The sequence below is a fragment of the Wasmannia auropunctata genome, unplaced genomic scaffold, assembly GCF_000956235.1.
Source record: "Wasmannia auropunctata unplaced genomic scaffold, wasmannia.A_1.0 LD336106.1, whole genome shotgun sequence".
NCBI classification, from domain to species: domain Eukaryota; kingdom Metazoa; phylum Arthropoda; class Insecta; order Hymenoptera; family Formicidae; genus Wasmannia; species Wasmannia auropunctata.
Genome location: NW_012026784.1, coordinates 5,463,264 through 5,488,250, shown reverse-complemented (window position 1 = coordinate 5,488,250; position 24,987 = coordinate 5,463,264). Strand labels below are relative to the sequence as shown.

General features: G+C 41.5%; 2 protein-coding genes and 4 non-coding genes across 6 annotated transcripts; all 6 read right to left on the bottom strand.

Annotated features, from left to right (window-relative positions):
• Positions 1–10,487: 10,487 nt before the first annotated feature.
• Positions 10,488–12,979, bottom strand: LOC105456858 (odorant receptor coreceptor-like; the record flags this gene model as incomplete). The annotated part of the gene is made up of 4 exons (XM_011701198.1): positions 10,488–10,733; positions 11,158–11,262; positions 11,337–11,959; positions 12,778–12,979. Coding segments are annotated over 4 exons (1,158 nt in total), but the record flags the coding sequence as incomplete, so codon positions are not given.
• A 1,546-nt stretch (positions 12,980–14,525) lies between these two features.
• Trnae-cuc lies at positions 14,526–14,597 on the bottom strand. Its single transcript has one exon. It is a non-coding gene; the product is annotated as a tRNA-Glu (tRNA).
• A 465-nt stretch (positions 14,598–15,062) lies between these two features.
• On the bottom strand, positions 15,063–15,182 carry Trnal-caa. Its single transcript has 2 exons — positions 15,145–15,182; positions 15,063–15,107 (listed from the first exon to the last, which is right to left on the bottom strand). It is a non-coding gene; the product is annotated as a tRNA-Leu (tRNA).
• Positions 15,183–15,467: 285 nt separating this feature from the next.
• Positions 15,468–15,591, bottom strand: Trnal-caa. The gene is made up of 2 exons: positions 15,554–15,591; positions 15,468–15,512 (listed from the first exon to the last, which is right to left on the bottom strand). It is a non-coding gene; the product is annotated as a tRNA-Leu (tRNA).
• A 325-nt stretch (positions 15,592–15,916) lies between these two features.
• On the bottom strand, positions 15,917–15,989 carry Trnav-cac. Its single transcript has one exon. It is a non-coding gene; the product is annotated as a tRNA-Val (tRNA).
• A 3,038-nt stretch (positions 15,990–19,027) lies between these two features.
• LOC105454383 (kinesin-like protein costa) lies at positions 19,028–23,487 on the bottom strand. The gene is made up of 2 exons (XM_011696964.1): positions 23,100–23,487; positions 19,028–22,941 (listed from the first exon to the last, which is right to left on the bottom strand). The coding sequence occupies exon 2, from the start codon at positions 22,872–22,874 to the stop codon at positions 20,322–20,324; it is 2,553 nt and encodes an 850-aa protein (XP_011695266.1). The 5' UTR covers positions 22,875–22,941; positions 23,100–23,487; the 3' UTR covers positions 19,028–20,321.
• Positions 23,488–24,987: the final 1,500 nt, after the last annotated feature.

Genomic DNA, 24,987 nt, shown 5'->3' with positions numbered 1-24,987 from the left:
GCGGCCGCGCGCTTATGAATATTGACATAAAATCAAATTCCACGGGCGGCGATCCATCGGCGGTCGGTCCGGGATCAAGGCAGAAGCGTCAATATTCAACGAGGGCATATACGATCGGCCGGGCCCACCCGGCATGCAATTAGAGGTACAGCTTTCATTCGTTTTAACCGGCTATGCAGATGGCTGACGGCCCGGTGCTTTCGTCGGCAGAGAGAGCGAATATTGGCGAAAACACAGCCTTCTCGGCCACCCGGAAGGTAATTAATGGGTAATCGGCGCGCTCTTCTTTTTCGCGAATGCACTCCCGAAGTAAAACTCCGATAAATCGCGCGAACGAATTACACCGGCGTTTTTATACCCGCGAGGGGGCTTATTCCCCTTTCCGGCTGGTTTTTCCCATCGAAATTGATTCCGCGTAGTTAGCGGACGCGCGAAGTGTTGTGCGAATCTCGCCGCGGCGATAATGCCCGGATATCACGGCGCACCTTCGGGCGCCGACGACGACGACGGTCCGGCGAGCGCCCGAAACGCGATAACGCAGTCGCTTCACACGGATGGAGAGAGGGAGAGAGAGAGAGAAAGAGAGGGTGGCAGAGAAGGAGGGAGAGAGAGAGGACCGCGGGAGAAGCGGGAATTAAAAGAAAAGGAAGGAAACGGACTTCGGCGATATCGGTCGCGGACCACGATTTATGCTCATTGCCGCGGCTTGAACGTGTCTTTAGTGGGCGGGCTTTCCGAGAGAGGTAACGGTGCAGGCCTGTCCGAGCGTGCCGCGCGCGACGACGCGCGGCGTATCTTAATTTGTGGGGTTCCGCGCGAGAAATATCAGGTTCGCGAAACGCGCGCCGCTCGCGTTCTGCGGAGGTTCTGCTATACAGCGGGGTGACGTTTAGTCACGGTTGCACCGGTTGTCCCCGATCGGCCGACTGATAGTCCAGTGCGGAAACGTGCGAAACAGGCTGCGACAAATCGAAGACGGATATCGCCGGGAAAATTACAAAGGTAGGCGTAACTTTCGAAAAAAAGTAATAATAAGATATGATAATAAATCGTATAATGGTATAATAATAAATGACATATATGGGATAATAATATGATAATAATATGGTAATAATTGCAAGAAAATTATTCGAGGGCGATCAACGTCTCCAAAGAAATCGTACGTGAATATTCAGAGTTTCGTAAAAATTCAAGACAGTAAGGCATTTTTTTTTTAAGGCTACTGTCTTGCACGCGACTGATTACTGTTCAATGACCACGTTGCGTTTTCGTGCTTTTAATCTTCATTCTTGTAACTCTTGACAAATATACTGGTATTAACACCTGGCACATTATGTGCTTTACGAATTAACGGACGTCGCGAGTCATTCGAAGACGCTTCTACGACACGGGGACTTACGTTCGCGGATGAAAAGAAGCCGGAGAGTTCAGAGGTCGGAGGATGATGGGAAAGAACGCGTAAGAAGCGGCGAGGAAGCGAGACAGCTATAAATCCTGAATAATCTGGAAGATTTATGCAACAATATAACAAACCTACCGCGCCGTGGGGTCTCGTCGTTTTTTATTTTTCCGCCGCGTCGAGAAAGTGCGAATTCGTGTCCCATATCGAAAACGCGGCGACCTCCCGGCTGAGATGTTCCTCTTCCTTCTCCTCTTCCTCCTCTTTCTCCTTTATCCCTTTTCCCTTCGCCCCGCGTCACGCAACGCGAAGACACGGGCGATTTGTCACCGTCGCGCGCGGGAACGCAAGTTAACGCGATGCGATCTGCTTTCGTGTTGCTTTTTTTTTCCTCAATTTCGTCCTTTCTTTTCTTCCCTTTTGTCCGCCGTCGTTTCCGCCCTTCGGTTCCCACCTTGGCGCAGACCGTTAATTTTCGAAACATGATTGAGGAGACGGGCGAGCAAGAGGAGCGGAAGGAGGATTGCGCGCGCCGGTTCACCGGTCGCCGAAAATTCATTACGCGCCGCCAGTTAATCTCGCCCGCTTGTCCGCCTACCTCGTTGTATCTTCATTAAATCTCCGGCTTCGCGTCGCGAGAGAGACGATATTATCGCGACTCGTTTGGCGTTGGCGTTGTATTACGTGCTAACTACCCGTGTTAGCCGCGCCGATAGTCCAATTACCGGGCACCTTGCACTGTAAATTTCTCATCGAACGAAGAGACGCACGCGGTATATGGACGTACGTCGCGCGAGATGTTTTCGGCGGATTACTTGCGCGAAATCGCGGGCGGCAAATCACGCTCCGAGCAGAGGACACGACGGAAGTCGAAGTTCGCTGCGGCGAACGAAGAAGGATGTGGCCGCGGTTCGCGGGACCGCATAAAAAGGGAGTACCGGAACGTATTTCTTCGTGCGAACCGCTTAAAGGAACGCGGCAGTTCAACGTCGGATTTTATGTCTCAGTTAGATGAAATGCGCGAGATAAGTGAAAAATTGCCCGCCCGTGCGCGCTCACGCACGCGAGGGTTTTTAATTCGTGAGTCCCCCAACGGCGATGCCTCTCTCTCCTCCGGTAATCGTCATTAACCGTTATTAAAATTTCGACTATGACGTCGCGCCGTTGCGCTGTACGGTGTCCCGTTAATGCAGTCCGCGCTGCGAACGCGTTTTACAGCATGTGTATGTTAATTATTGCATAAGATTAACGTATATGTAATATAAAGGCGGACAGCGAGACACTTGTAATCATATCGATCGTTTTGTCATATTTCGAGGCTTACAACTCTCTTATACGATGTACTCTGTTACGGAAACGTGAAAGTACGCGCGTATTTTCCTGACATTAAAGCGACTTTAAATCATTAAAGCGAATCAAATGATCATACCTTGTCCGGTTATAATTACCGAGACGAATGCAATGTGTATATCGAGCGAGGAGATATGGAATCGGAGAAAGTATAAAGTATAGAGGGACTTCATCGCATGAAACGATTCATATCGGCGAGAAATTTCAGAATTTCCAGAACACATTTCCTGTATTTACTCGTAGATGACTTTATTCTCGCCAATTCATTTAAGCGTCTTCGATTATTTCGTGAAAACCACATTCTTAATTTTTTATTAAAATTTAGTTTATCTATAAAATATATTTTCTACCTCATTTCGTTTTATTCACGCTCACGAGTTCATTTAATCAATTTCAAAATTAATCTGCCTTTATTAGCCTTTAGCTCCTCTATTTTAAGAATGGATATCCAGACTATAGATATTTATCTGTGATATTCTTTTACCTTAAAATAATGTGGCACTCATCGGACAGTAGCGCAGCAGCGGAGTTGTTTTATGACGCAAATCTGTAAAACATAAAATAGCTAAATTACAAACAATCCCATATTGGATATTTACTTTTCTTTTTAATGCATTTATTCAAGAAAATAATTATTTAATTTCCAAGAAAATTTTCCTAAGTATAACCTCTATCGAGTTCGAAATAATAAATTTTTGTAATTCTTACGCGAAAAAAAATAATCCGAATAAAATATATAAGACAAGTTAAGAGAATATATTACATGTTTATTAATTATTATAAATATTTTTTTAATATTTTGAATAATTTAAAACAACAAGATCAGAAATAATTTACCTGTACATGCTTTATATCACATATAGTGACATAAAATAACGCGATGCATATTGTTCGCAACAAACGATCGTATAATTCAAGAATAATAAATAAATAATAAAACATTCACCCATCGGTTGCTCCATCGTCGCCCGACGCCTCCCAGGCCTCGTCCCACCACGTCCTCCTCTCTGGTCCCGCTGTTGCTGTTTCCTCATGTCGTACACTTCCTTTCCCTTTTAATTTAAACTTTTATTAATTTTTCGACTTAATAGTTTCTTAACATACATAATTTCTGGTCTCGAGCCAATCTACTCCGATTTTTTTTCTTACCTTTTGCGCCTCAATTATTTCCTGTATTTCACTATATTCATTATCGAGCATCGCCCACAAAATATAGATGAATATATTTGTGATATGTAACTACGTTATGTGTACGTGAATGTTCACAATGTGATAAGCCGCCCGTGGTTCCCGTGGACCCAAACAACCGTGCGGATCATAACTCTGCGCGACGCGCACTCGCGAGAAAAGAGGTTAGATTACGGACTAATTACTAATTGAGCGTGTAATCTACTAGTCAGCAGCGTCCGACGATCGCGAGACACCTCACAACACGATACGTTCAATGTTAATCGAATTTTTACGCGCACGACTTTGCTCGGCGAAACAATGCAAAAACGCAATACAACAATCCAACGCAACGCGACCATAGACGCGATCCGTCTCGCGATCTGTCTTGTCGACGGACGCAAGCCGCAAGCGGTGACGGGAATTCGAGAATCGCGCGGCCAACTTCACGCGCCACTCGCGGCGCCAACGCTACGCGTTTTGAATAAGAAAAAACGATACATGTCGGTTTCAGGGCATTAGCTCGTGTCACGACAGTGACCGCGAACGATCGAGCTAGAATTAAAGACAGATGCCCGCTGAATAGAATATCTGAGGAAATGTGATAGTAACTTTGCCGACCACATAACTGCTCGCGCGATTAACTTCGGTCGAGTGAATCGCGAAAAATATCGCGTCTCACCGATGATATATACGCCGGATTTGCGACTGACGAATATTAATGAACGTGGTTAGTCACGACTCTACTCACTGCAATGATTATATGCGTCGCGATGTCGCCCGACGCGAAATCCAACCGTCTCGCACCGGCGTCGTTTCATTATAAATGACTGTATTCACTGTATGCAGTACAATTATTCGGGAATTATGCCGTCAACTTCGTTTAAATACCGCGCAATGCAACAAGACGGGAAAAATAAAGTCGAGTTAACGGCCGCACGTGTACACGTAAATGCTCATTTACACAGATATATTGTCAATCTCGCGATGACTTCTCTAATTAATTTATATCGATTTTATTTTAATTTCCTTCGGGAAATCGATTTTGATATCTGCTCTTAAATATTTTTCCTTAAAATTAATCTAATTAAATGAATACTCTTCGTATTATTGACGAACATCTCATATTCGAAAACAAAAAATATCGCATGCAAATAAATGTCCTATATTTAAAAGGGATGAGATTACGTACATTGACACTTATTTAAAATACAACGTATCTACTTGTCTTTGCGTCTATCGAGTGTCTTTTCGTGCATCCGAAGGATATATATCGGAAACGATCTCGATCGCGTTTTCCATCGCGTTAGCCTACAACTTGAGCGCGGGAATCATGCAACGTTCGCCGGAGGATGCTACACAACGATCCCCGGCGAGAGGTATTCGATACCACCGGGAGGAATGGACGTACTTAAAGACAGGCTACAGTTAGGTAACATGTGGCGAAGCGACCATCTGTCTAGGAAGCGTACGCGCGACGGGGAGTTGCGAGGAGAAACAACGACAGATCTCGCCTTGACTCTCGGCGTTCCTCCCCCGGTCCCGTTTCACCCTGTGCGAGACGAGATAGGCCATTTACGCATGACTGGCTCGACTTTGTTCAAGGCGCGCGCCTACCTCGTGCGCAATATCAAGGTGTCATGCCGGTGAGTGACGGAAAACCGCCGGTGTTACGTTCGTCGACGGACACGAAGTTGTCCCCATGTACGATCGCACGAAATCCGAAATTGTATCGCGCGAAATCCATCGAGTAACGATCGAGAACATTGGAGATCATTTCGAAACGAGCGACCGATCAAGTTTTTGAGATCAGAGAAATATATGTAAGATGTCCAATAATAGACAGTCTTTTTATTAACAGTTTTTTAATTACGCGTATTAGTGAATTTTAAACAAGTTTTAATTCGAGGCTGCGTTGACAAGATATTTAATTTTAAAATTAAAACAAAGCGTACTGACAGTGATTGCAATATAGAAACGAATAAATTGCTAGGGAGAGCAACTTTAAATTTATCAAAGCTATACTACCTTCAAAATATTCTGCACATTTTGTAATTTATAATAAATTTATTCAATTACTGACCCGTTTGTACTATTGTAATTCTCTGAAATTAATATCAATACTTGGGCACAGATGTATTTATTAGAATCAATATTTAATTTCATTTAATTCATAATGTTAATTTAATGCTGTTAATTCGAAGCACCATACGCGCTCCGTACTTCGTATATCAAAGTCAATGTATTCCCCAGATGTCAAAACAGCTCGCTTTCCTTCGCTTTCGAATTTGTATTCTACTTCATTCATCGACGTCATTTATCGACGCTAACTAATCATTCAATTAAAATCTATGTATATTTTGTAATTGTGGTATTGACTTGCCGATAAATGATGAAGAGAATGAGTTGCGTTTCCGCGCCGTCGATTTACATTTTAATTACACAGTGGCACGAAAATGTTAACCGGAATATTTATATTGAACATAGTGAATGCGCAATGTCTCAAACAACTTTAGCAGACGCGCTCGCGCCAATATATCAACGTCATCGTTCAAGTTAATTGGCCGACGTTGTACAGCTTGCACCTTTCGTGTTTTCGCATAATAACTTCACGCGGTTGCAATGAATTCCAACATCTGTACGTCTACGCGAATTCCAAAAATACACAATTCTATTAGATCCTGAGAAATTTTTCCAAGAAATACATGATGCCTAATAAATCTTAATAATGAAATTAAAACTATCCAGAAATAAGAGCGATTTTGCAATATATCGTCCTCCTAGTTGTCACATAAAGGTTATTTACTAATTTTGTGGTTTTTTAATATAATTATTATGTGCTTTTCTAATTTTTAATTTCTCTAAAAATCGTATAAATATAATAGAAGTTGATAAAATAATTTTTTCTACGAGATATCGTTTTATGTAAAGGAATAATTGCAAAGGTGTTATTAATTTATCAATTTATCATTCTTAGCGTGCAGCAATACCGTATATACCGAATTAACGTACAAGAGTTGAAAAAAATTTTCAATTACGCATCATGTGCGAAAGGATGGTCGCATCGGGCGATAAATTCCGCTTGTACAAGCGCAGAGCTATAATCACACGATGCACCACATGAAAAAGATATGTCGTAACAAATGTTCGCAAAACGGAAGACGCTGGCATACCCGCACGCTGATTGACTCCTGATCCCGAGAACGTGTGTTATGCATCGTTGGCATTTCAGACGCGTCGAGAAAAATGCGTCACGGCCAGTTTTCCTCCGAGGCACCACGGATCTTTCTCTCTCTCTCTTTCTCTTTCCGTTGCATTCATAATAATCGCTCCGCGGTATTCCGTGCTATTATCCGCGGGCCATCCTCTCGTTGGAGTTACGAACCCGCAAGAACTCCGCCCGATCGGAAACAGATGATAATCAGGCCGGTTAATTGTCCACGTCGGAATCGCCGCTGGCCGCCGCACTTCATTTGCCATTTGCCGCCGCGAGGCGGTATTGATTAGCGTGATAAAGGAGGGTTGGCTCTCTCCGTGCCTCGGTTTTTAGCAATGCACTCTACCGCTACCGGATCGACGAACGGCGATAGCTCGGAGATGAGTTCGCGAGATCCGAGACGGAAACGAAAGTAAAGAATACCGCAAACGAGCGTGCGGCCAGGCAGTCGCCAACGTGTCGGAAAATTGCATACAATTAGGAATACTTAGCTTCAAGCGTGCGATTGTAATAAAGCAGAGCAATCGAGTGTCTATTTTGAGACTCTATATATAGTTTCGTTCGACGATTTTTTTACAAGATACTTAAATATTATGTCTTAATAATCAATTTCGCGTAGAAATAATTTACAATTAATTTGCAATCACAAATTTCATCTATTTAAATATAAATGGATTTTAAAATAAACATCTGGGAGATAAAATTACAACCTTGACCGTAAGTTAAGATTGTGGAGATGGAAACGAGATTTTCGGAATTCCGCCAGCCTCGGCACTTCGGGACCGTCGTGCCGATCTTGCCGCCCGATATCGTACACTCGCGTGTACCTTATTTGCAAACCGATAAGATGGTTGTATCTTCGGGGATCTCTGCACGATTTTCCAAAGTTATCACCACCGATGTTTATCGGCGAGTCGAAACGACGCCGCTACCGATCGGCTACCATGAATACTTAATTAAGCACATCACAATCGACAATTAATTACGTGCGCGAGCGCCGAGTACGAGTGGGTCTAATGAAGTTAATTAAGAATCTAATATCGCGGCGAACGTTCATCGACCATCTCGTGTACACACACGTGCGATTATGTCAGAATCTCAGTACGCGGCAAACTAATCCTATCGCCGCTTAAATTAGTACTTTACGCACACTCGATTGACGGACGATTGAAAATCTAAGGTTCCACTTTGGGGAAACGCAGCGAGATAAATTGGCTAACGGGACCGCGATAGAAAAGCCAATATCACTCCCGATTTTTGTCCCCGCGATCACGCGACCGGTAAACGCGGCGTGAATTATGCGAAATCCGGGTATCCGATTGCAAGGACTTTACAGGCTTGCGACCTCGTCGCAATCTATCATTACCAAGATCCAAGTGTCTAAAGAAAGAGAAAGGGACACTCGAATTAGATCGACAAGATGTACCGTTGTATTTAGACACTTTTCTAAACAAGGGTAAGTTAACAGTTTGGCTCATTCCAAATCATTTCTTAAAGAGGTGCAAGAAGTATAGATATGTATCGTTTAAAAAACATCTCAATAATATACTTGCGATTTGTCGATAATCTGTAAGATAATCTGATTATAATGAAAAAATGCCCGCGATCGCTTTCTTCCTGTGCATGGGATACACCTGACGATCAATCAGCCTGGCAACCCCGAATTGTACCGTACGATATCTTGATTGCGATCAATCTGATATTTTCACGGCGATCGCTGCGGTGCGGCAGCCGACGGCGGTTACGATTGCAATTGATTGGTCAGGTCGTCGCCGTTGCAGCCGGCCCGGGAATAGGAAATCCTGTTTTCGGCGGACCCATAATCGTAAAAGCCGTTGCCAACCTGTTCCCCGGACACTCTCTTACGGTGATTCTAGCACTGACCAGCCGGCGCGGATCAAGATATCCCGTGATAGCCGACATTTCGCCCAAGCGACAGTAAAAATTACAAGAAATTCTTCGCTTCTTCGTAACTTATCGTATTACAGCTTTATTATAAATTTGGGAATTACCATATTCCGCCTCGATGTTATCTTGGTAAGCAGATCGGCCGTCGTCATCAAATACGAAACTACTGCTATTAATTTGTGCTTAATTATTTCCATCGGTTTCGATGGAAATCCTAATTCTAAGTAATACTTTATATAATTATATCATTCTAATAAATTGTAAATATAAGCAGTTAATGTAATTCTAATTAAATTCTAAATGTAAATATATTATTGTATGTCTAATATAATTGTAAAATAATTCTATCTCTAATTCTTACGTCTCCATCGAAATATCCGTTCTCTCTATTTTCAACAATTTTATTCGGCAAAGTTCAACAGCGCACTCGATACACTTTATGCAAACCTCGTAGCGATAAAAGCACGCGCTTGGTTCTGGATCGTTGACGCACGTGTTACAGTTGGTTTTCAATCGCACATTGCTCCAATACGTTTCGCAATAAAATACTCGATCACAGACGTTGTTCTACGGTAACTAGAGGCCGAAGGGCTGTCGGATTCACTGATCGTCTTCCGACTGCATGGTGTTCAGCAGAGCGAAGAAGGAGTACGAGCCTTTCAGGATCTGCGAAAAATCCGATAAACCGATCGATCGATCGTCCGTGATTCAATCACGAGATGATAAACGACTTAATTCGCGAGTGCGCCGAAAAGAAGGTGCTGTGGAAAATTTAATCGAGTAATCTGTGCGGCAATTATTCAAAATATATCCAGCTCCAAATTACTTCACGTGAGGATCTAGCTCAAGACACTTCGAGCGTACACGAGAAAATCTTCGGATACACGAGCCAGTGCTTTACCATTAAGACTTTGACGGTGTCTATAGGCATTCTGTTGCGTCAGACAATCGCGCGACCATCGATTTAATACGCGGTTGTTCACCAAGGATGGGCGGAGAACACGCTTCGCCTCTCTGCACGTGCTAGAGGTGCGTTTTGCTCTTCGTGTTTCTTCTGAACTCCTATGGAGCACCATTCACATTATGGCGTTCCATTCTTTTGTCTCGAATGTGTTTACGATGATTGGCATCATCTCGCCGCGGGCGAAAAGAAGCAAAATCGGACGAAACCACCGCATGATAACGCGTCGCACGATATTTGAAGTTATTAATCTTCTGGTAAAATCTACCTATTTAAACCTTTATCTAACGATTTAGCAAGTCGTGTGAATCATATTTTTTGCCAATCATATTTTTTGTCTCGCCGAGTTCGTTGGATCTCGCTGAAAACGAGATTCTTTACGAAATCGCGCGAGAAATATGATCTCTATAAATTCAGTCTTGCTCGTCGAGATCCTGTACGGTGACTTTAATTTCGTTTATTTATTGCGATCTCACTCGACATTTTTCCATCACGCAGAAGTATCACGCGATATTCAACCGGTCTGAGGATACGATGGATCGTCGTTGCATCTTTTTTGAAGATGTACTCACCGCGGTGAATGTATCCATGGATAAGACGTAGAACACACCTGCTTTCAGATTTATCGTTCTTTTCGAAAATATTATAGACAGTATTAGCAGACGTCCAGTCTTGCTGGAAAGCTCGTCATCCCATTTCGAAAGCCACTGACTTCGCGTCAACGACGCGCTCTGTAAGATCATAAATCCGCAGTGCAATGTGAAAGTACACTTTAATTGTGCATATTATAAATTCGAATTAATTACGTATCGTGTTAATTACAGGTTGTAATTCCGAAGAAATTGTAAGTCTATTAAAATGTAACTTTTATCGACTTTCTATTTTATATCAATTTTTTGTTGATCATGTTAGCACGACACTTTTATTAATGCCGATAATAAAAATAGGTTTTGTATTACATTTTTTTACCTTCAATATATCGTATTCAATAAGATATCAAACTCGATAATAAATTTGATATATATACAGTTTCCGGATTGCATCATTAGATATTTAAAAAATTGCGTTGCATAACTCGAGATAGCGGTAAAGTAGCGATGAAAGAGTGGTGTTTTAAAGTAAAACAAGTAGTGTTGCTACGGGACATAATCGCACCTGGTACATCACTTCGTTTCCTAGCCAACAGAAGTAGAAGAGCTGCGAAAGGGCCGCCATCAGGTATATCGCGAACTTGCAGGTGTTGGAGCTCTGGCCTATGACCTGTTCGAAACAAAGCGAGGGCTCCGATCACGATCTGACCGCGACACTTGGCACTTTGACTTATCACGACTCACCAAGGCGGCTTGGAAGCCGGTTAGGCAAATCATCGTGGTGCTCGAAAGCATCTGAACGAACATGCCGGCGCTAAAGACCTCGTTGAAGTCGTCTATTATGGCGAGCAGACGTTGATGGTTGCGGATGGTTCGCCCGAACCGTTCGGCGAAGCCGTCGCCGCCGCGGCGAATCGCATCCGGATCATAATTATCCTTTCCGCAGCTGGTCGTAGAAGATACCCCGTAACAAGCGTTTCTACCGGTGATGCCCGGACTGTCTCGCTTATCTGTCTCGTCTGGCGTCGCGTCGTCGTGCCGGCCGTCGCTGCCGCAGCTCTTGAAGTGCGCGTTCAAAATCTCGAGCTGCACGAGAAACAGAGTGCACAGACTGGTGAGCAAACTGTCCATCCCGATGATGGCGGTCACGCCGACGGAGACGGTGCAGGCCTCGACGAAGAAGCCGACCTCGTGCCACGGGTGCACGGTCGTGTCGAAGGGATAGCGCGCCCTGATCGGGAGCTCGCCTTTCTCCACAGGCACGACGAACAGCAGGGCGATCACGAGGAAGAAGCCCAGGACGCTAAACCCGTAGAAGGTCACGCGGCAGAGCAGCAGGTACTTGTCCAGGATCTCGTCTTCGCCAACTGATTAAATGGACAATTAAAACTCGTATATCAGCTGATCGCAGTAATCGCGTCTGACAGCTGCAGCGGGCAGACGCGTGAAAAGCTTCGGGCTTGGGAGACAGCGATTCCAGAGAAAAGTACAATCGTTTTCACAGTCAATATCGCCGGTGTGTACTTTGCGTCTTACGGCCTCGCGCGACGCGATATTAGAATTAGTGAAACTTGATATGCGATTTTAAAGAAACGTCACGCGTGTCGCGCGGATGCGTGTATGATCAGGCGTGATTATGCGAACTGTCGAGTAATTCCCTGTGAATGAGTCGCGTAGATTCTTAATCGCGCATCAAGGGGATACGTCGCGAGAAGGACTGGCAGAGGCCGACGGGAAAAATTTCTCGAGTGGTCCTGAATTAACGGAGAAGAGCTACGATGGCCCTTTCACAGTGTCCCTTTCAACATGCGGATCTCATTAAAACGTAAAATTACGCTTCGGCCTGTCATCGTATTTGCTTGACAGAAGATGTATATATTAATGTGTATACATGTGACTTGGCATTAAAATCATTTACATGACATTTCACTCTTTCACGGGTTGCAACAATTCAATAATCGCGTAAGAATGGCTACAGATAGTAACATAGATATGGTCGTTAGATAAACTTAAAAAAGATATCACCGACAGCAAAATTATACAACACACGAAATACCGAATAATAGTCTGAAAGAGTGATATTCCTGTTAAAATTACTTGATAACTCCCGGGGACTCTCCTGCTATATCAGTCGCAATTATACATTTAAATGCTGGGTTACACGAACACCGGCAATTTTACTCACTGAGAAATTCGCAGAGTCGATCGCAGCTATCGATGGTGTCGCGAAGCAATCGTACAATCTGCTCGCGACGAGTTTGGAAGATCATCACCTTGACGAACACGACGACGATACCGGCGAAGATGCATCCGTCGTCCGTGACGATCGACAGATCGTCGAAGTTCGAGCAAATGTCAGCGAATAGAGTCACCATGAAGACGAGTATGATTGCTAGGACGGATTTGTTATACACGTGGTACGAGCACCTCAGCAACGCGGGTGAATTCGAGTCAAGGACCCACAGGCCAACGTATCTACAGGGAAAGAAACAATTTTGCTGAAAGATCCTAAAATTTAGCTGGATACAGATCTGAAAATAATTTTGTTGGACCATCAAAATAATTATATTGGAAACTGAAATTGGTGGTTGCTGGAATATCAAAATTTTATTTTCAACATTGCTCGTCAATATTCAGTTTCCAACATCATTATTTTGATCGGTCCAACAAAATTATTTTTAGATTTGTATCCAACTAATTTAGATTTTTCAACAAAAATCTGAAAAAAATTGTTCTTTCCATAGACTTGAAATTATTACAAGAGGATATATTGTAATTGAGGGAACGAATTCGAGAAGTCGCGGTTCGGGGATCGCGCAAACGGCGCGCAGATACGAATATACACAATTTTAAGATGTAAAGTAAACAGAGACAATACGAGCCACGTGATAAACGAGTCGAGCGAGTCATGCTCGCGCGTGATATACGCGATAAGATTTTTTACGGCAGTTCTCACTTTAGGCAGGCGAGATGCGCAGCGTTAAACTTCCGGAACTGTTCCAAACGACTGCCAGTCGTTCCTCGTGTCATCCCTGCTGCTCCGCTTCGCGTGGCCACGGCGACGGTAAAGGACACGCTGCAGCGCGCAGGGCATGGGAGGTCACCTGTGTCGCGTGGGTGCGATTTTCCGCGCGACGTGTATGTATATCAAAGTACTCGTTATCGAGGGTCGTTTGAATCCATACACTCCCCTTCGCCGCGCTCGAGAAAATTGCCCATGATAAACCGGGCGCAGATTGTACTGTCCTTCCTCTTTTTTTCCTCGAATTACAGACACTCGCTCCGTTGCGGCAACGTCTTCTACTCCTCGCCAATAATTTAAGAAATTGACGGTAATTGCAACGTCCGCTGCAATACCGCGATTCGTTTCGTTTCCCAAGCGTCTTGCACTTTATTGCGATATAAGAGGCCAATGCAGAAACAATTTATCAAGCCGCAACATTCACAAGCGTTCTAAAACGGTCTGTCGTTTTCCACTTATCGAAATAGCCGACTCGACTGCAAATTTAACAATGTGTGTTTTGCCGTGAGACATTTCGATTACTGCAGTATTGTCAGTTGTCTCGCGATTGTGTAACGACATCGTGATTTATTGCTGATGCACAAGAGTGAAAAAGAATCGCTGAAGTATTTCTACAATGGTAGAAATATCCTCTCTTCCTCAGAAAGAAACATAATTTTTACAATTTCTTCACGAATGATCTAGTGGTAATTATATCAATTTGCTCTCATATATAACTTTCATCTTAGCTTGCTCTTAATACATTTACTTTTATTTAATATTGTAACTTGCTGTTACACATTTTCTTATTTATTTGCTTTCATTTAATTAGAATTTATTGTTGTACTGTTGCAAAATTAAATTTAAATTAGAGAATAATCACGGAGTTACAATATATGTTTAAAACATTTTCGTTCGAAATAAAAAGATAATTCCGGTACCGGGAATCGAACCCGAGCCTCCTGGGTGAGAGCCAGGTATCCTAGCCACTAGACCATACCGGATTATGGGAGCTCTCTTTCAGATATTGAAGAAGCGGTAGTTATTGCACATTAATTGCAATAACTTTTTATATTATCGATATTTTTATATTTTATAAACAGCGTCGTTAGCTAATTGTAATATAGATCAATAATATATCGCAGCAATTTTACGAAAGATCTATTGGAAACAGTTAGAATCATAAACAAAAAATAATTTCTAAATTTTATATCTAGTATTATATGTAATATTATTAATAAATATAATAATAGTTATTATATTGCATGTAACGCCGCAATAAATAATGAAAAAAAAAATCATTTTTGAAACATTAAAAAAATATTGTTGCACTGAGAATCGAACCGACGACGTTTAAGTGACGCACTCTTCACGGTAAATTCGATGCTTCGATCGTTTCATTTACTAATTATCGGGACAAAATAATACAAACGACAATTGCATAACTTGTGACAATGGGCAAAAGAATTTGTCAGAAGTGGGATTCGAACCCACGCCCTCAGAGAGGACCAGAATGCCCTGAACTCGGTTTAGAACCGAGAAGGTGTGAACCTTGAGTCTGGCGCCTTAGACCGCTCGGCCATCCTGACAATCGACAACGAGTCTGTTAATAATGCAGATAAGGTGCATATAGCAAAGCATACGCGTTAAATTTAGTTCCTGTAAGATACACATGAATAAATATCATAACGCTTCCGATAAAACGTGTAAAAAATTAATTAAATTTGCCATAAATTTTGTAGAAAGCTCTTTCTACAAAATACATATACGAGATCTGGAAACTGTATCATGCAATTTTTTAAAATAAATTCGAGAACAACTGATTATGTTTCTTTGTACTTTTCACTCACGGCGTTTCCACGAGCAAAAGAATTTGTCAGAAGTGGGATTCGAACCCACGCCCTCAGAGAGGACCAGAAAGCCCGGGGAGAACTCGGTCTTGAACCGAGAAGGTGTGAACCTTGAGTCTGGCGCCTTAGACCGCTCGGCCATCCTGACAATTGAGCTCATCGCCTCTAAAATAATTATTTGAACATTTTACAATTTACATTTTTATATCTTTCATTAACGTTCTTTTTTTAGATACAAATTTGTATATCAAAAATACTTTTCCTATTATATATGCGTTTTATTTTACAGATACCAAACTGAAAATAGAAATATTTCGTTGTTACTCCAAATTACAAATTACTATTTACAAGTTTCGCCTAAGATGCAAATTCGATTCAATACATAAAATTTTATGAGAATGACTTTAAATTAAAAAATATATATAAATTTCCAGATAAAAGAAACTAGATTATATATAAATTCAAAAAAAATTTGTTTCCGCCCGGGATTGAACCGGGGACCTTGTGCGTGTGAAGCACACGTGATAACCACTACACTACGGAAACCCACAACAGATGGGTGTTCTGATACGAAACATCTACCTCGTAGACGCTTTTCAAAAATATGAATCATTGGGATGACATTACTTTATATTAAAAAATTCCATTCAAAATACTATAAGAAACATATTACGTCAGAACTTTATATTTAACAAAGTCTGCAATTCTCTAATAATGTAAGTACTTCATTTTACTTTTATCATACTAATTTATTAAATCAATAATTAAATATATTATTTATCAAGAATTAAACTCTTTCGATAACTATATTCTTGTCTAGACTACTAGGAATGACGAAATATGTAATAAAAAAATAACAAATCGAATTATAATTCTACAGGTTAATAATAGATTAGATTGAAGAAAAAAACAAATAAATTCGAGCACAGTGGATTTTATAGCACAGACTGTAAGAAGTATTGACATAAAAGAGAGTATGATAATAGTAATTTATAAAGAAATGCGACGCCGTTACGTTCGTAAATAAATCCTGCTGAGATACAACCGTCCATCACGAGCGGCCGGCACGCCGGAGATACTTCGGTATCTTTTGAATTGTAAATTCTGCATGACATTAAATCGAGACTGTTCACCGTCGCTCCGGTGGATCTACGGAATTCCTACAGCTTTTCTCTCCTACTCTCTCCTGAGATTTTCGTCACGGTAGAGGGATTTACAGATCCATTCGGGCAATGCTATGGTTATGTTATTATGTATGGTATTGCGTTACGACAGCGACATCGATCGCAATTACGTTCCTTACGTACGTTTTCTCGCTCACAATTTTATCGACGGAGGCTAACACGCCGGTACTTTAACCCGCAGTAGGCACAAAGATAAACTTACAAATAAAAACTTTTGAAAATTTATAATAATTATATAATTAGAATGTTATTTTATTTGTTACGTTTTTAAAATGCGTACTCAAATTTTTCATAAAGTCATCCTAAAGGGGTTCTTTACGTATCACGTAAATAATAATTAATCCACATTATGCCCCGTAAATAGGGTAATAATTTTAAATTTTATACACCTTTAAACCACCGCCTTGTTCGTAAAGTGTTGAGATTCGCAGATAACGCAGGCTCTTGAACGAACGAAAAGCTGCGTTTAAACGAAAATGCACAGCTCGATCGTGTGAACGCCCTCGCGGATACGCGTCGTGTGCGTTTGCAAATCGTGCAGAGAGATCACAAGGGACACGTTAATTTTCTCTCTCACATCCCGAAATTTTGCTTCAGGTGCGGCTGCCAGGACTGCCCTGTGTCGCTCGCACTCGCCCACTTATATTTTCTCGAAACTCATTTAACGCGCCTCTTCCACGAAGAAGCACCTTCTCCGCGGCCGGTTTTTGGTCAAAGGGGAGAGAGGCGACCTGTTGCTTATATACTTAACAATCTCGAGAGCGAGCAGTAGAGACATTAATGAACGTAAACGACGCCGCGGTCTAATAAATTGGCGCGCCGAGATTGTTGCAGATTCTAAATTGCCGTATAATGTCTGACAATTGCCGAAGAAATCGAAATTTTAAATATTTCTCAGTTTTATATCTCTATATTCGTTCGATATATATATGTATATAATTATATTGCACCCGATACACCTGGGCAAAATCGAACGATAAATCGTAATTTTTATTTGCAGTTGCCACCAATTTCCATTGTCATTGATACAATTCAATTATTATACGTATCCGATACTGGCACGATAAAAAAAACAAGAGCGAACACGCGCGAGGCTAAACGCACTTCGAGTTTGCATCGATATAATTTAATAAATTTAATTAACGCGGCGCAGATGGGTCGTTAAAACACAAATTTATCGCGGGATCGAGGCTACGCGAGCGCGGGAGAAAAAGAATCGTGAAAAGTTACAAGCGTAGAAAGTCGTCGGACTTTTGATCTTATAATACAAGGATTACGGTGCGGGCTTGTTTATTTATTGAAAGAATTCCGCCTAATTCGTGTTTTCAATTCGCGAACTCGAATAAAAATGAAAGCGCGGTGGGAAAGCGGGTCGCCCTAAAGCGTTTTATCTCCTCGTGCGAAGAAATCGATCGGGCAGCAACGAGACTCTGCTATTGTCCGATGCCGCAGCATCCCGCATCACGGATTCCTCCCCTCCTCCCAACCCGAAATCTGGATCGTTCTGTTTACGATCTGAATAATTCTGTTCGAAGTATTCGAGCGTCGTAACGGTTGTCTACGTAAAGGCATTAAGACCGGTCGCGGATCGGTGCGCGACCGTGAAGTACCGAACTCGGCGGCGGTCGCCGAGAGATTACACGCGTCCTCGGGATGCCAATTCGTGTGGGTATCGCACCGTGAAGTGCTCCTCTCGCCACTTAGCGGGCGAGAATTTGGGACGGCGATGCGCGGCGTTGATAACGCTGTCGTTATGCGACACGCGCATTTGCACACACGTTCCGCTACGCGGCCGTGCGACTCCGATACGGAGAGCCCCTCGGCGGGGGCCGCATATTGATGCTGCGAGGGTCCATTTACATTCCCATTTACCCGTCTCCATCACAATCATATCGACTTTACTTATAATACTTTGAAGAGTAAAACGCTTTGTAATATCACCCCGGTAAGTGATAACATGTGCCCGAAACCTATCGGATACTCGCTCGGTTATGGATTTCATGATAAATTCGACAGTCTCTTCGATGAAAGTTCGATAAGAGAGATCATTATTTATTCAAACTTTCATCGAAGCAACCTCTCGTCCATTTTTCGTATTATAATGTCCAATATTTATAACTGTATCCGTGGACATTCGGCATGTTTCATGTATGTACAGTTATATCAAAAAAAGTCGCACCGATAGGATTTAAGCCGACTTAGAAAGTTAAATGTATAAATCTATTTCATCCTCGCTCATGTCGGCCGCACTCAAATCTATGAAAGTCACTTTTTAGACACTAATCTACGAAAGGCAACTTTCGAAGCGTACATATATGCAAAGGAAGAACGTAAACTTGCAACGAATTTTTGCTTACAAGTCAAATGTATCCAGACAATGAGTCAGTAGAAAGAAAGACCTACGTAATATTCGATTTATTTACAAAATTACAATAAATTATATGTCGGAAGTGGATCGATGCGAGCTTAGACCCAGAGTTATGTAATCGGATATTATACTAATAAATAATCGAGACTATTCTACGCCTGACTAAAATATTAACCCTCGCTCAATCAAAACGAAAATGCGAAAACACATTTTCTGATAGGAAATCACAACATTAATTTTGAAACGTAGCGTAGGAAAATACAAAAAAATTCATTCCAAATGTATATAGGTAATGAGAAAAGTTCGTCGTGTTTTTTTATACGTCTAGCAAAAGTTTCGTTAAATGCAAGAGTTAGCAATACGGAGATGAAACGTTCCTTTCAAATATACGCCGAACGATACTAAATAGTCGGAAGTAACGTATAATCGCGGGGTATAACAAGATATTATGCGTATCATAATACTCGATGTGTCCGAGAAATGCAACAATTGAGCGATCCGTCGTGTCACAGGAATCCTAATATATATCCTAATCAGACTCGCAATTCTTAGTCGATACACTGTTTCAATAACTCAATTCCAACGGTGTAATTTCCTGACTGCGTCTACATCGTCATTTAAAAGCCGCTCGCCTGTGAAATTAATTTGAGTATACTGACTGCTTAATGTGGCAACAATTAAGCGCATCACTATTCGCACGAGGTTTGCAAGCCTCTAAGCTTTCCTGTCACGTAAACGCAGAGATCGAAGCGATCATATCGTATCTTATGTACGTGTCGTTTGACGTGACACATTTGCTACATCAACTGTTGAAATAATAACACGCTATTATTATGAGCAGCATGCAGATCGCGCGCGAACAAGAGATTCCCGGAGATATTACACCTAAACGTTAAATTATATGAGCTACAATCCTGTGGAACTATACGTTCTGTAATAAATACAACATGGATAACTTGCATGCAGTTAAAATTCATATCCAAGAATACATCCCTTAATAAGTATAATTGTCATCAAACTTATTTTTAAATTGTCCGATAAAGAAATATACTGAATATCTCTTAAGAATGTAGCAAAATATATATCCTATAAAAATACAGAAGAGGTAATTGTTTCACGCAAAGAAACTATTATCACATTATGATCTATGTATGACCTAGGAGAGACTGTACTGTGTTAAAGAGAGAAACTCGATTTTTTATACAATCCATCGCGAATACCTGTGACGAAAGATACTGTGACGAAAATGTGGTATATGAAACGAGTGTACGATAAAAGAATCGAATTGTATAAATATATAATAAAAAATAAAGGTACTTAAAAAATTCACTTTTTCCTCTTGTCGCAATCAGTCGTCTTTTGAATTATCAATTTATTTCGCTGCCTCGTTACTTTGGTCGTCGATCGAGTGCTCGGTGTGATCTGCTTCAATCCTTGCTGCAGAATTCTGCACGGGCTGGTCGCCCGTGGCGGTGTACTACCCTTCAGAAGAGCTTCAACGTCCGCCAGCCGTTTCTTCAGCGCTCTATTTTCCTTCTTGAACCTCGTGAGCTCGGAATCCTTGTCCATCCGCTCGTAGCCGGAGCTGCTCGTCTCCTCTGCGAAGTGCCGGAACACGTGGTGCAGCTTATCCTCGTACTGCCGCTGCATCAGGATCATCCGTTTCTCGGCCTCCATCAGCCGCCAATCCTGATTCGCGATGTGGGCCTCGAGCTCGTTTATCTGAACTTCCAGAGTCTTCGAGCTCTCCTTCAGGTCGATCACCTTGCGGAAGTATTTCATGAATAACGTTATTATCTCACCGTGAGAGAGCTTCTTCAAGCGCTCCGTCAGCATCCTCTCGCCCTTCTCGCGCTGGGACTGATTCTCATCGAAATCCTTCCGTCCGCAGATCATCTCGTTCTTGTGCTCGATCATCGCGTCGATAGCTTCGATGGTCTCGCCGCATTCGAGCAGTTTACGTTCCTCGACCGTCGTCAGGGTCCTCTCCTTCTGGAACTTCTCGTCTAAATCGCACTTCTCGTCCACCAGGCAGTCCCGAGTGCGTCGCAAATTCCTAATCTCGTGCCGCAACGCTTCCTTCTCGTCCATGTCCGCGGTTCTCTCCAGATCCATAGACTTCTCTTTCAGCACGTGATCCAGGTGAGATATCCTCGCGCTGACGTCCAGCAAGTTCTTCATCTTGTCCGAACAATCTATCTTCGATTTCGTATTGTGCTTCTCGTCCTCGCTCTCCGACTGCATTTCCTTCAACTTGGACGCGGTTAGATTATATTTCTCCTCAAGCTCACGAATCTTCTGCTGATCCTTCGCCAACTCGTCCTCCAACTGTCTCTTACGTTCCTCTTCTCTCTTTAATTGCCGTTTTAATTTATCCATTTGTTTCTTCGATGTATTTAACGAGGCTTCTAGTTCCAGAACCTTCTTCGCGGAATCACCCGCTATTTGCTTTATCATATCTATATCCATCATTCGTTTCTCGTAATGTATCGCTATATTTTTCATTAATTCAATTTCTTTCTTGTGTGTCTTCTCGTCGGGACTCTTGTACATATGTGCATTTTCCGCTTGCGCCAATTGCGTTCTCGTATTGTAATACTCCTCTTCGAGTTTACTACGTTTACGTTGGAATTTTTGCTTCGCATTGGAGCGCGTATCGGAATTCTTTATCATATCCGCGATAAAACGTTGCTTGATCTTAATTGTCGTCTGCAGTTCCTCGATACGTTTATGTGCTCCATCCAAATTTGATTGAATCTTCTTCACTTGCGATTGTTTCGCCTCGTTATTTAGCGTCAGAGCTTTGAGCTCTTTAACAGGTTCGGATATTTCGGTGTTCTGGAGGGCTTCAAGTAAGAGATCGGGCGAATTGTCATTTTGTATCGCAACGAAATTGTCATTAACAATATTATCATTAATGTTTATTTCCGACTCGCGATTATCCAACACGTAAGGATTGATATATTCTGAGATACGATTTTCAAGGATTTGATTTTGGCAAGGTTTTAGGCTGTCGTTAAAAGCTAACACTTCGTTGCACATATCAGAGCCAGGCAGCATCGAATTTCTCCTGGAATTTGGATTTCTCATTGGTACAGGACGAGACACCGGTACATAATTATTATTTACGGATCTCGTCACTGGTGACACAATCTCAACATTCGCCTCTCTGAAATCATCCTTCGTGGAATCGACAATTGTATCCGTCTCTATCTTAAACTTGTTCATGCACTCGTCGAGCTTCTCCAGGAAATCTGGATTTTCCGAACTCACGTCGCTTTGATCGTCGTCTTCCTCCTCGTCGTCGTCCTCCTCTTCCTCCTCCTCCTCTTCATCTTCATCAACTTCGGATATCTCGCTTTCCGAACTGGACGTGCAATTAGAATTGAGCTTAAGTTTCGTTTGATTCGCTGACTCATCCGTTTTCTCATCGGTCTCGGTTACTTCCTCAATGCGTTCCAACGATCTCCTAATGTTCTCCGCGTATCCCTGCAAACTGGCGCTCTCGTCGCTGGCAATACACTCCTCATATTCCTGCTTCATGCACAGCCATTGCTCGATTTGATCCTGATCTGTATGCGGCAGGACGTTGCTCGTCATGAGCTTCGTGAACAGACCTTCGGCATTGGAGACCAACTTGGACCACTGAGAAGCCGCGAATTCCAATCTGAACAGATCCGCGCTGGAACTACGTTCGCCAGAGGTAGCAGGCGTCACCGCGTCGTGCACTTCCTCGCCAGCCTGCTCGGTCTCCTCCTCGGTCAACTGATGACGCTCGTGATTGTGATCTTGGTAGGATGGCATCGTGTCAATATACGGTACGCAACAGTGATGATCCAGTATTGGCTGATGTTGAATCCACGGGCTGTAATGCATCATTTTATCTCGCCTCAAATGATCTTGTCTAACGGAGCGCTCGTTCACTCGAACGCAAGTCAATCCGCACCTACAAAATGTCATTTCCGTCCTGTCATCTGTCTCATTGATTAGGTAAAACCCAATCGCGGTGTACGAAAGCTTTCCTACGTTAATCTCAAACTCCAGTAAAATATCAAATTACGTGAAAACGATACCCCAACGAAACTGCATCAATACGATACTTACGAGTGAATTTCCTAACCTATCGGGATTTCCCATGTCTCGCAATCATGCTCCGAAATTCCTCGTTTCACGGAAGGGTCGCAATGTATATTACATTCCGCAAGCTTTGCGAAGAAATTTCGTAAATAAAAATCACAATTTAACGATCGTGAAATTCCATCGTTATAAATACGCGAACCTTCCTTCCTTCTGGCTGGCTCGACGAGAAATCAATGTCAGCTACTCAGCTAAGCTAAACGCTGGCCACATTGGGCAATATCGCGTCAGAAACTGATGAAACTGTATATACGTTAGATTTGTTTTTTCTCCAGCTGCATTATTTCATTAATCCGCACTATTCCGCAGTTAAATCTCTAATTCTCTACACCAGACTACTCGAAACGACAGACATATGATATAACGTCTCCATGTGTACAAAACGTTAACTACGTAGCCACATCAAGGAATGTTTCAATGGATAACACATGTTACCGACGTTAGGTACATACAGTCGGTATAGAGGGAAGTCTGAAAATAAAAAAGACCTGCGCGCGTTTAAATAAAATCCATAATTATATGCCTCAATGTGCATATTGAACTACACGTAGCCATACGTATATATATATATTCTTAATTTACAAATAAAATTTAATCGAACAAAAACAAACAAATTGTACAAATCTTTCATTATCTCCAATTCCAATCAGGGCTTATTTACGTTGCATAAACATGTATTTATACATACTTCATTATTTATTACGCTACAAATTTATTTTTAAATATACTTAAAAAATACGCTAGAAATATATAATTAAATACAACGCATATAAAATAATACAACAAAAAAGACATTATGTAACATAAAATTATAGAAAATTATATGATAAAATTACCATATTGCATAAACAATATTTTTTATGTAAACTATTTTATTTAACCGATCATTATATTATATTAGCAATTTGCAAGTCATTGTCTAAATTTGGAATTTTTCTAAGCAAACTATATTCAATTTAAAATACAAATAAAATTTTGATTGAGCTAAAACAAATTAGCCCGTAAACGCCCTCCACCACCCCCGCCAATTATAATTAGCGGTCCTCGATCTTCTGTCCCAGGCAACAAGCTAATGCATAGCGTCAATATGATGACAAATAACGTTTATAGTTTGCTACCTGGGTGGCACGTATTTTTATACGTTTAATTATATACATTTATACCTTATTTTTTACATAATGTCTTTTACATACATATACATATACATTTATATACATATACATTTATATTTTATTTTATGTAATGTCTTTTGATATCGAAATGTCCCAGAAAACTTCAATATACAAAAGTACATAACTACAAAGATTGAGTACATTTGAAAATTTTCCAACTATGTATGTTTAATTTGAGATTTTATATAAGATTTTATTGGGTTAAAACGAATTAACCCGAAAAGGCCCACCACCACCCCCGTTATATTATATATTTTTAGATTATAATCAACGGTCCTCTTTTTTGTTTCAAGTAACAAGCTAATGCCAGTATAATGACAAATAACGTTAGTTTGATACTTGGGATATGTATTTTTTTAAGGTTACATACATTTATATTTTATTTTTTATAATATACTAGTGCATACATAACAGGCGCGCGCTTCGCGCGCGCTGCGTATTAAATCCCATACGTCTCCCAATTACATTTATACCAATTTACATTTTAATTAAACAAATGTTAATTTTTGATATAAAATAAATTTTCAAAAAAATGATGCTTTTCGCGCGGTGCGTATTAAACTCCATACATCGTCCAATAACATTTATACCAAACTATATTTTAATTAAACAAATTTTAACAATTTTCAATAAAATAACGTTTTAATCGGCCATATTAATTCGGCCATTTTTAATTAAAATCA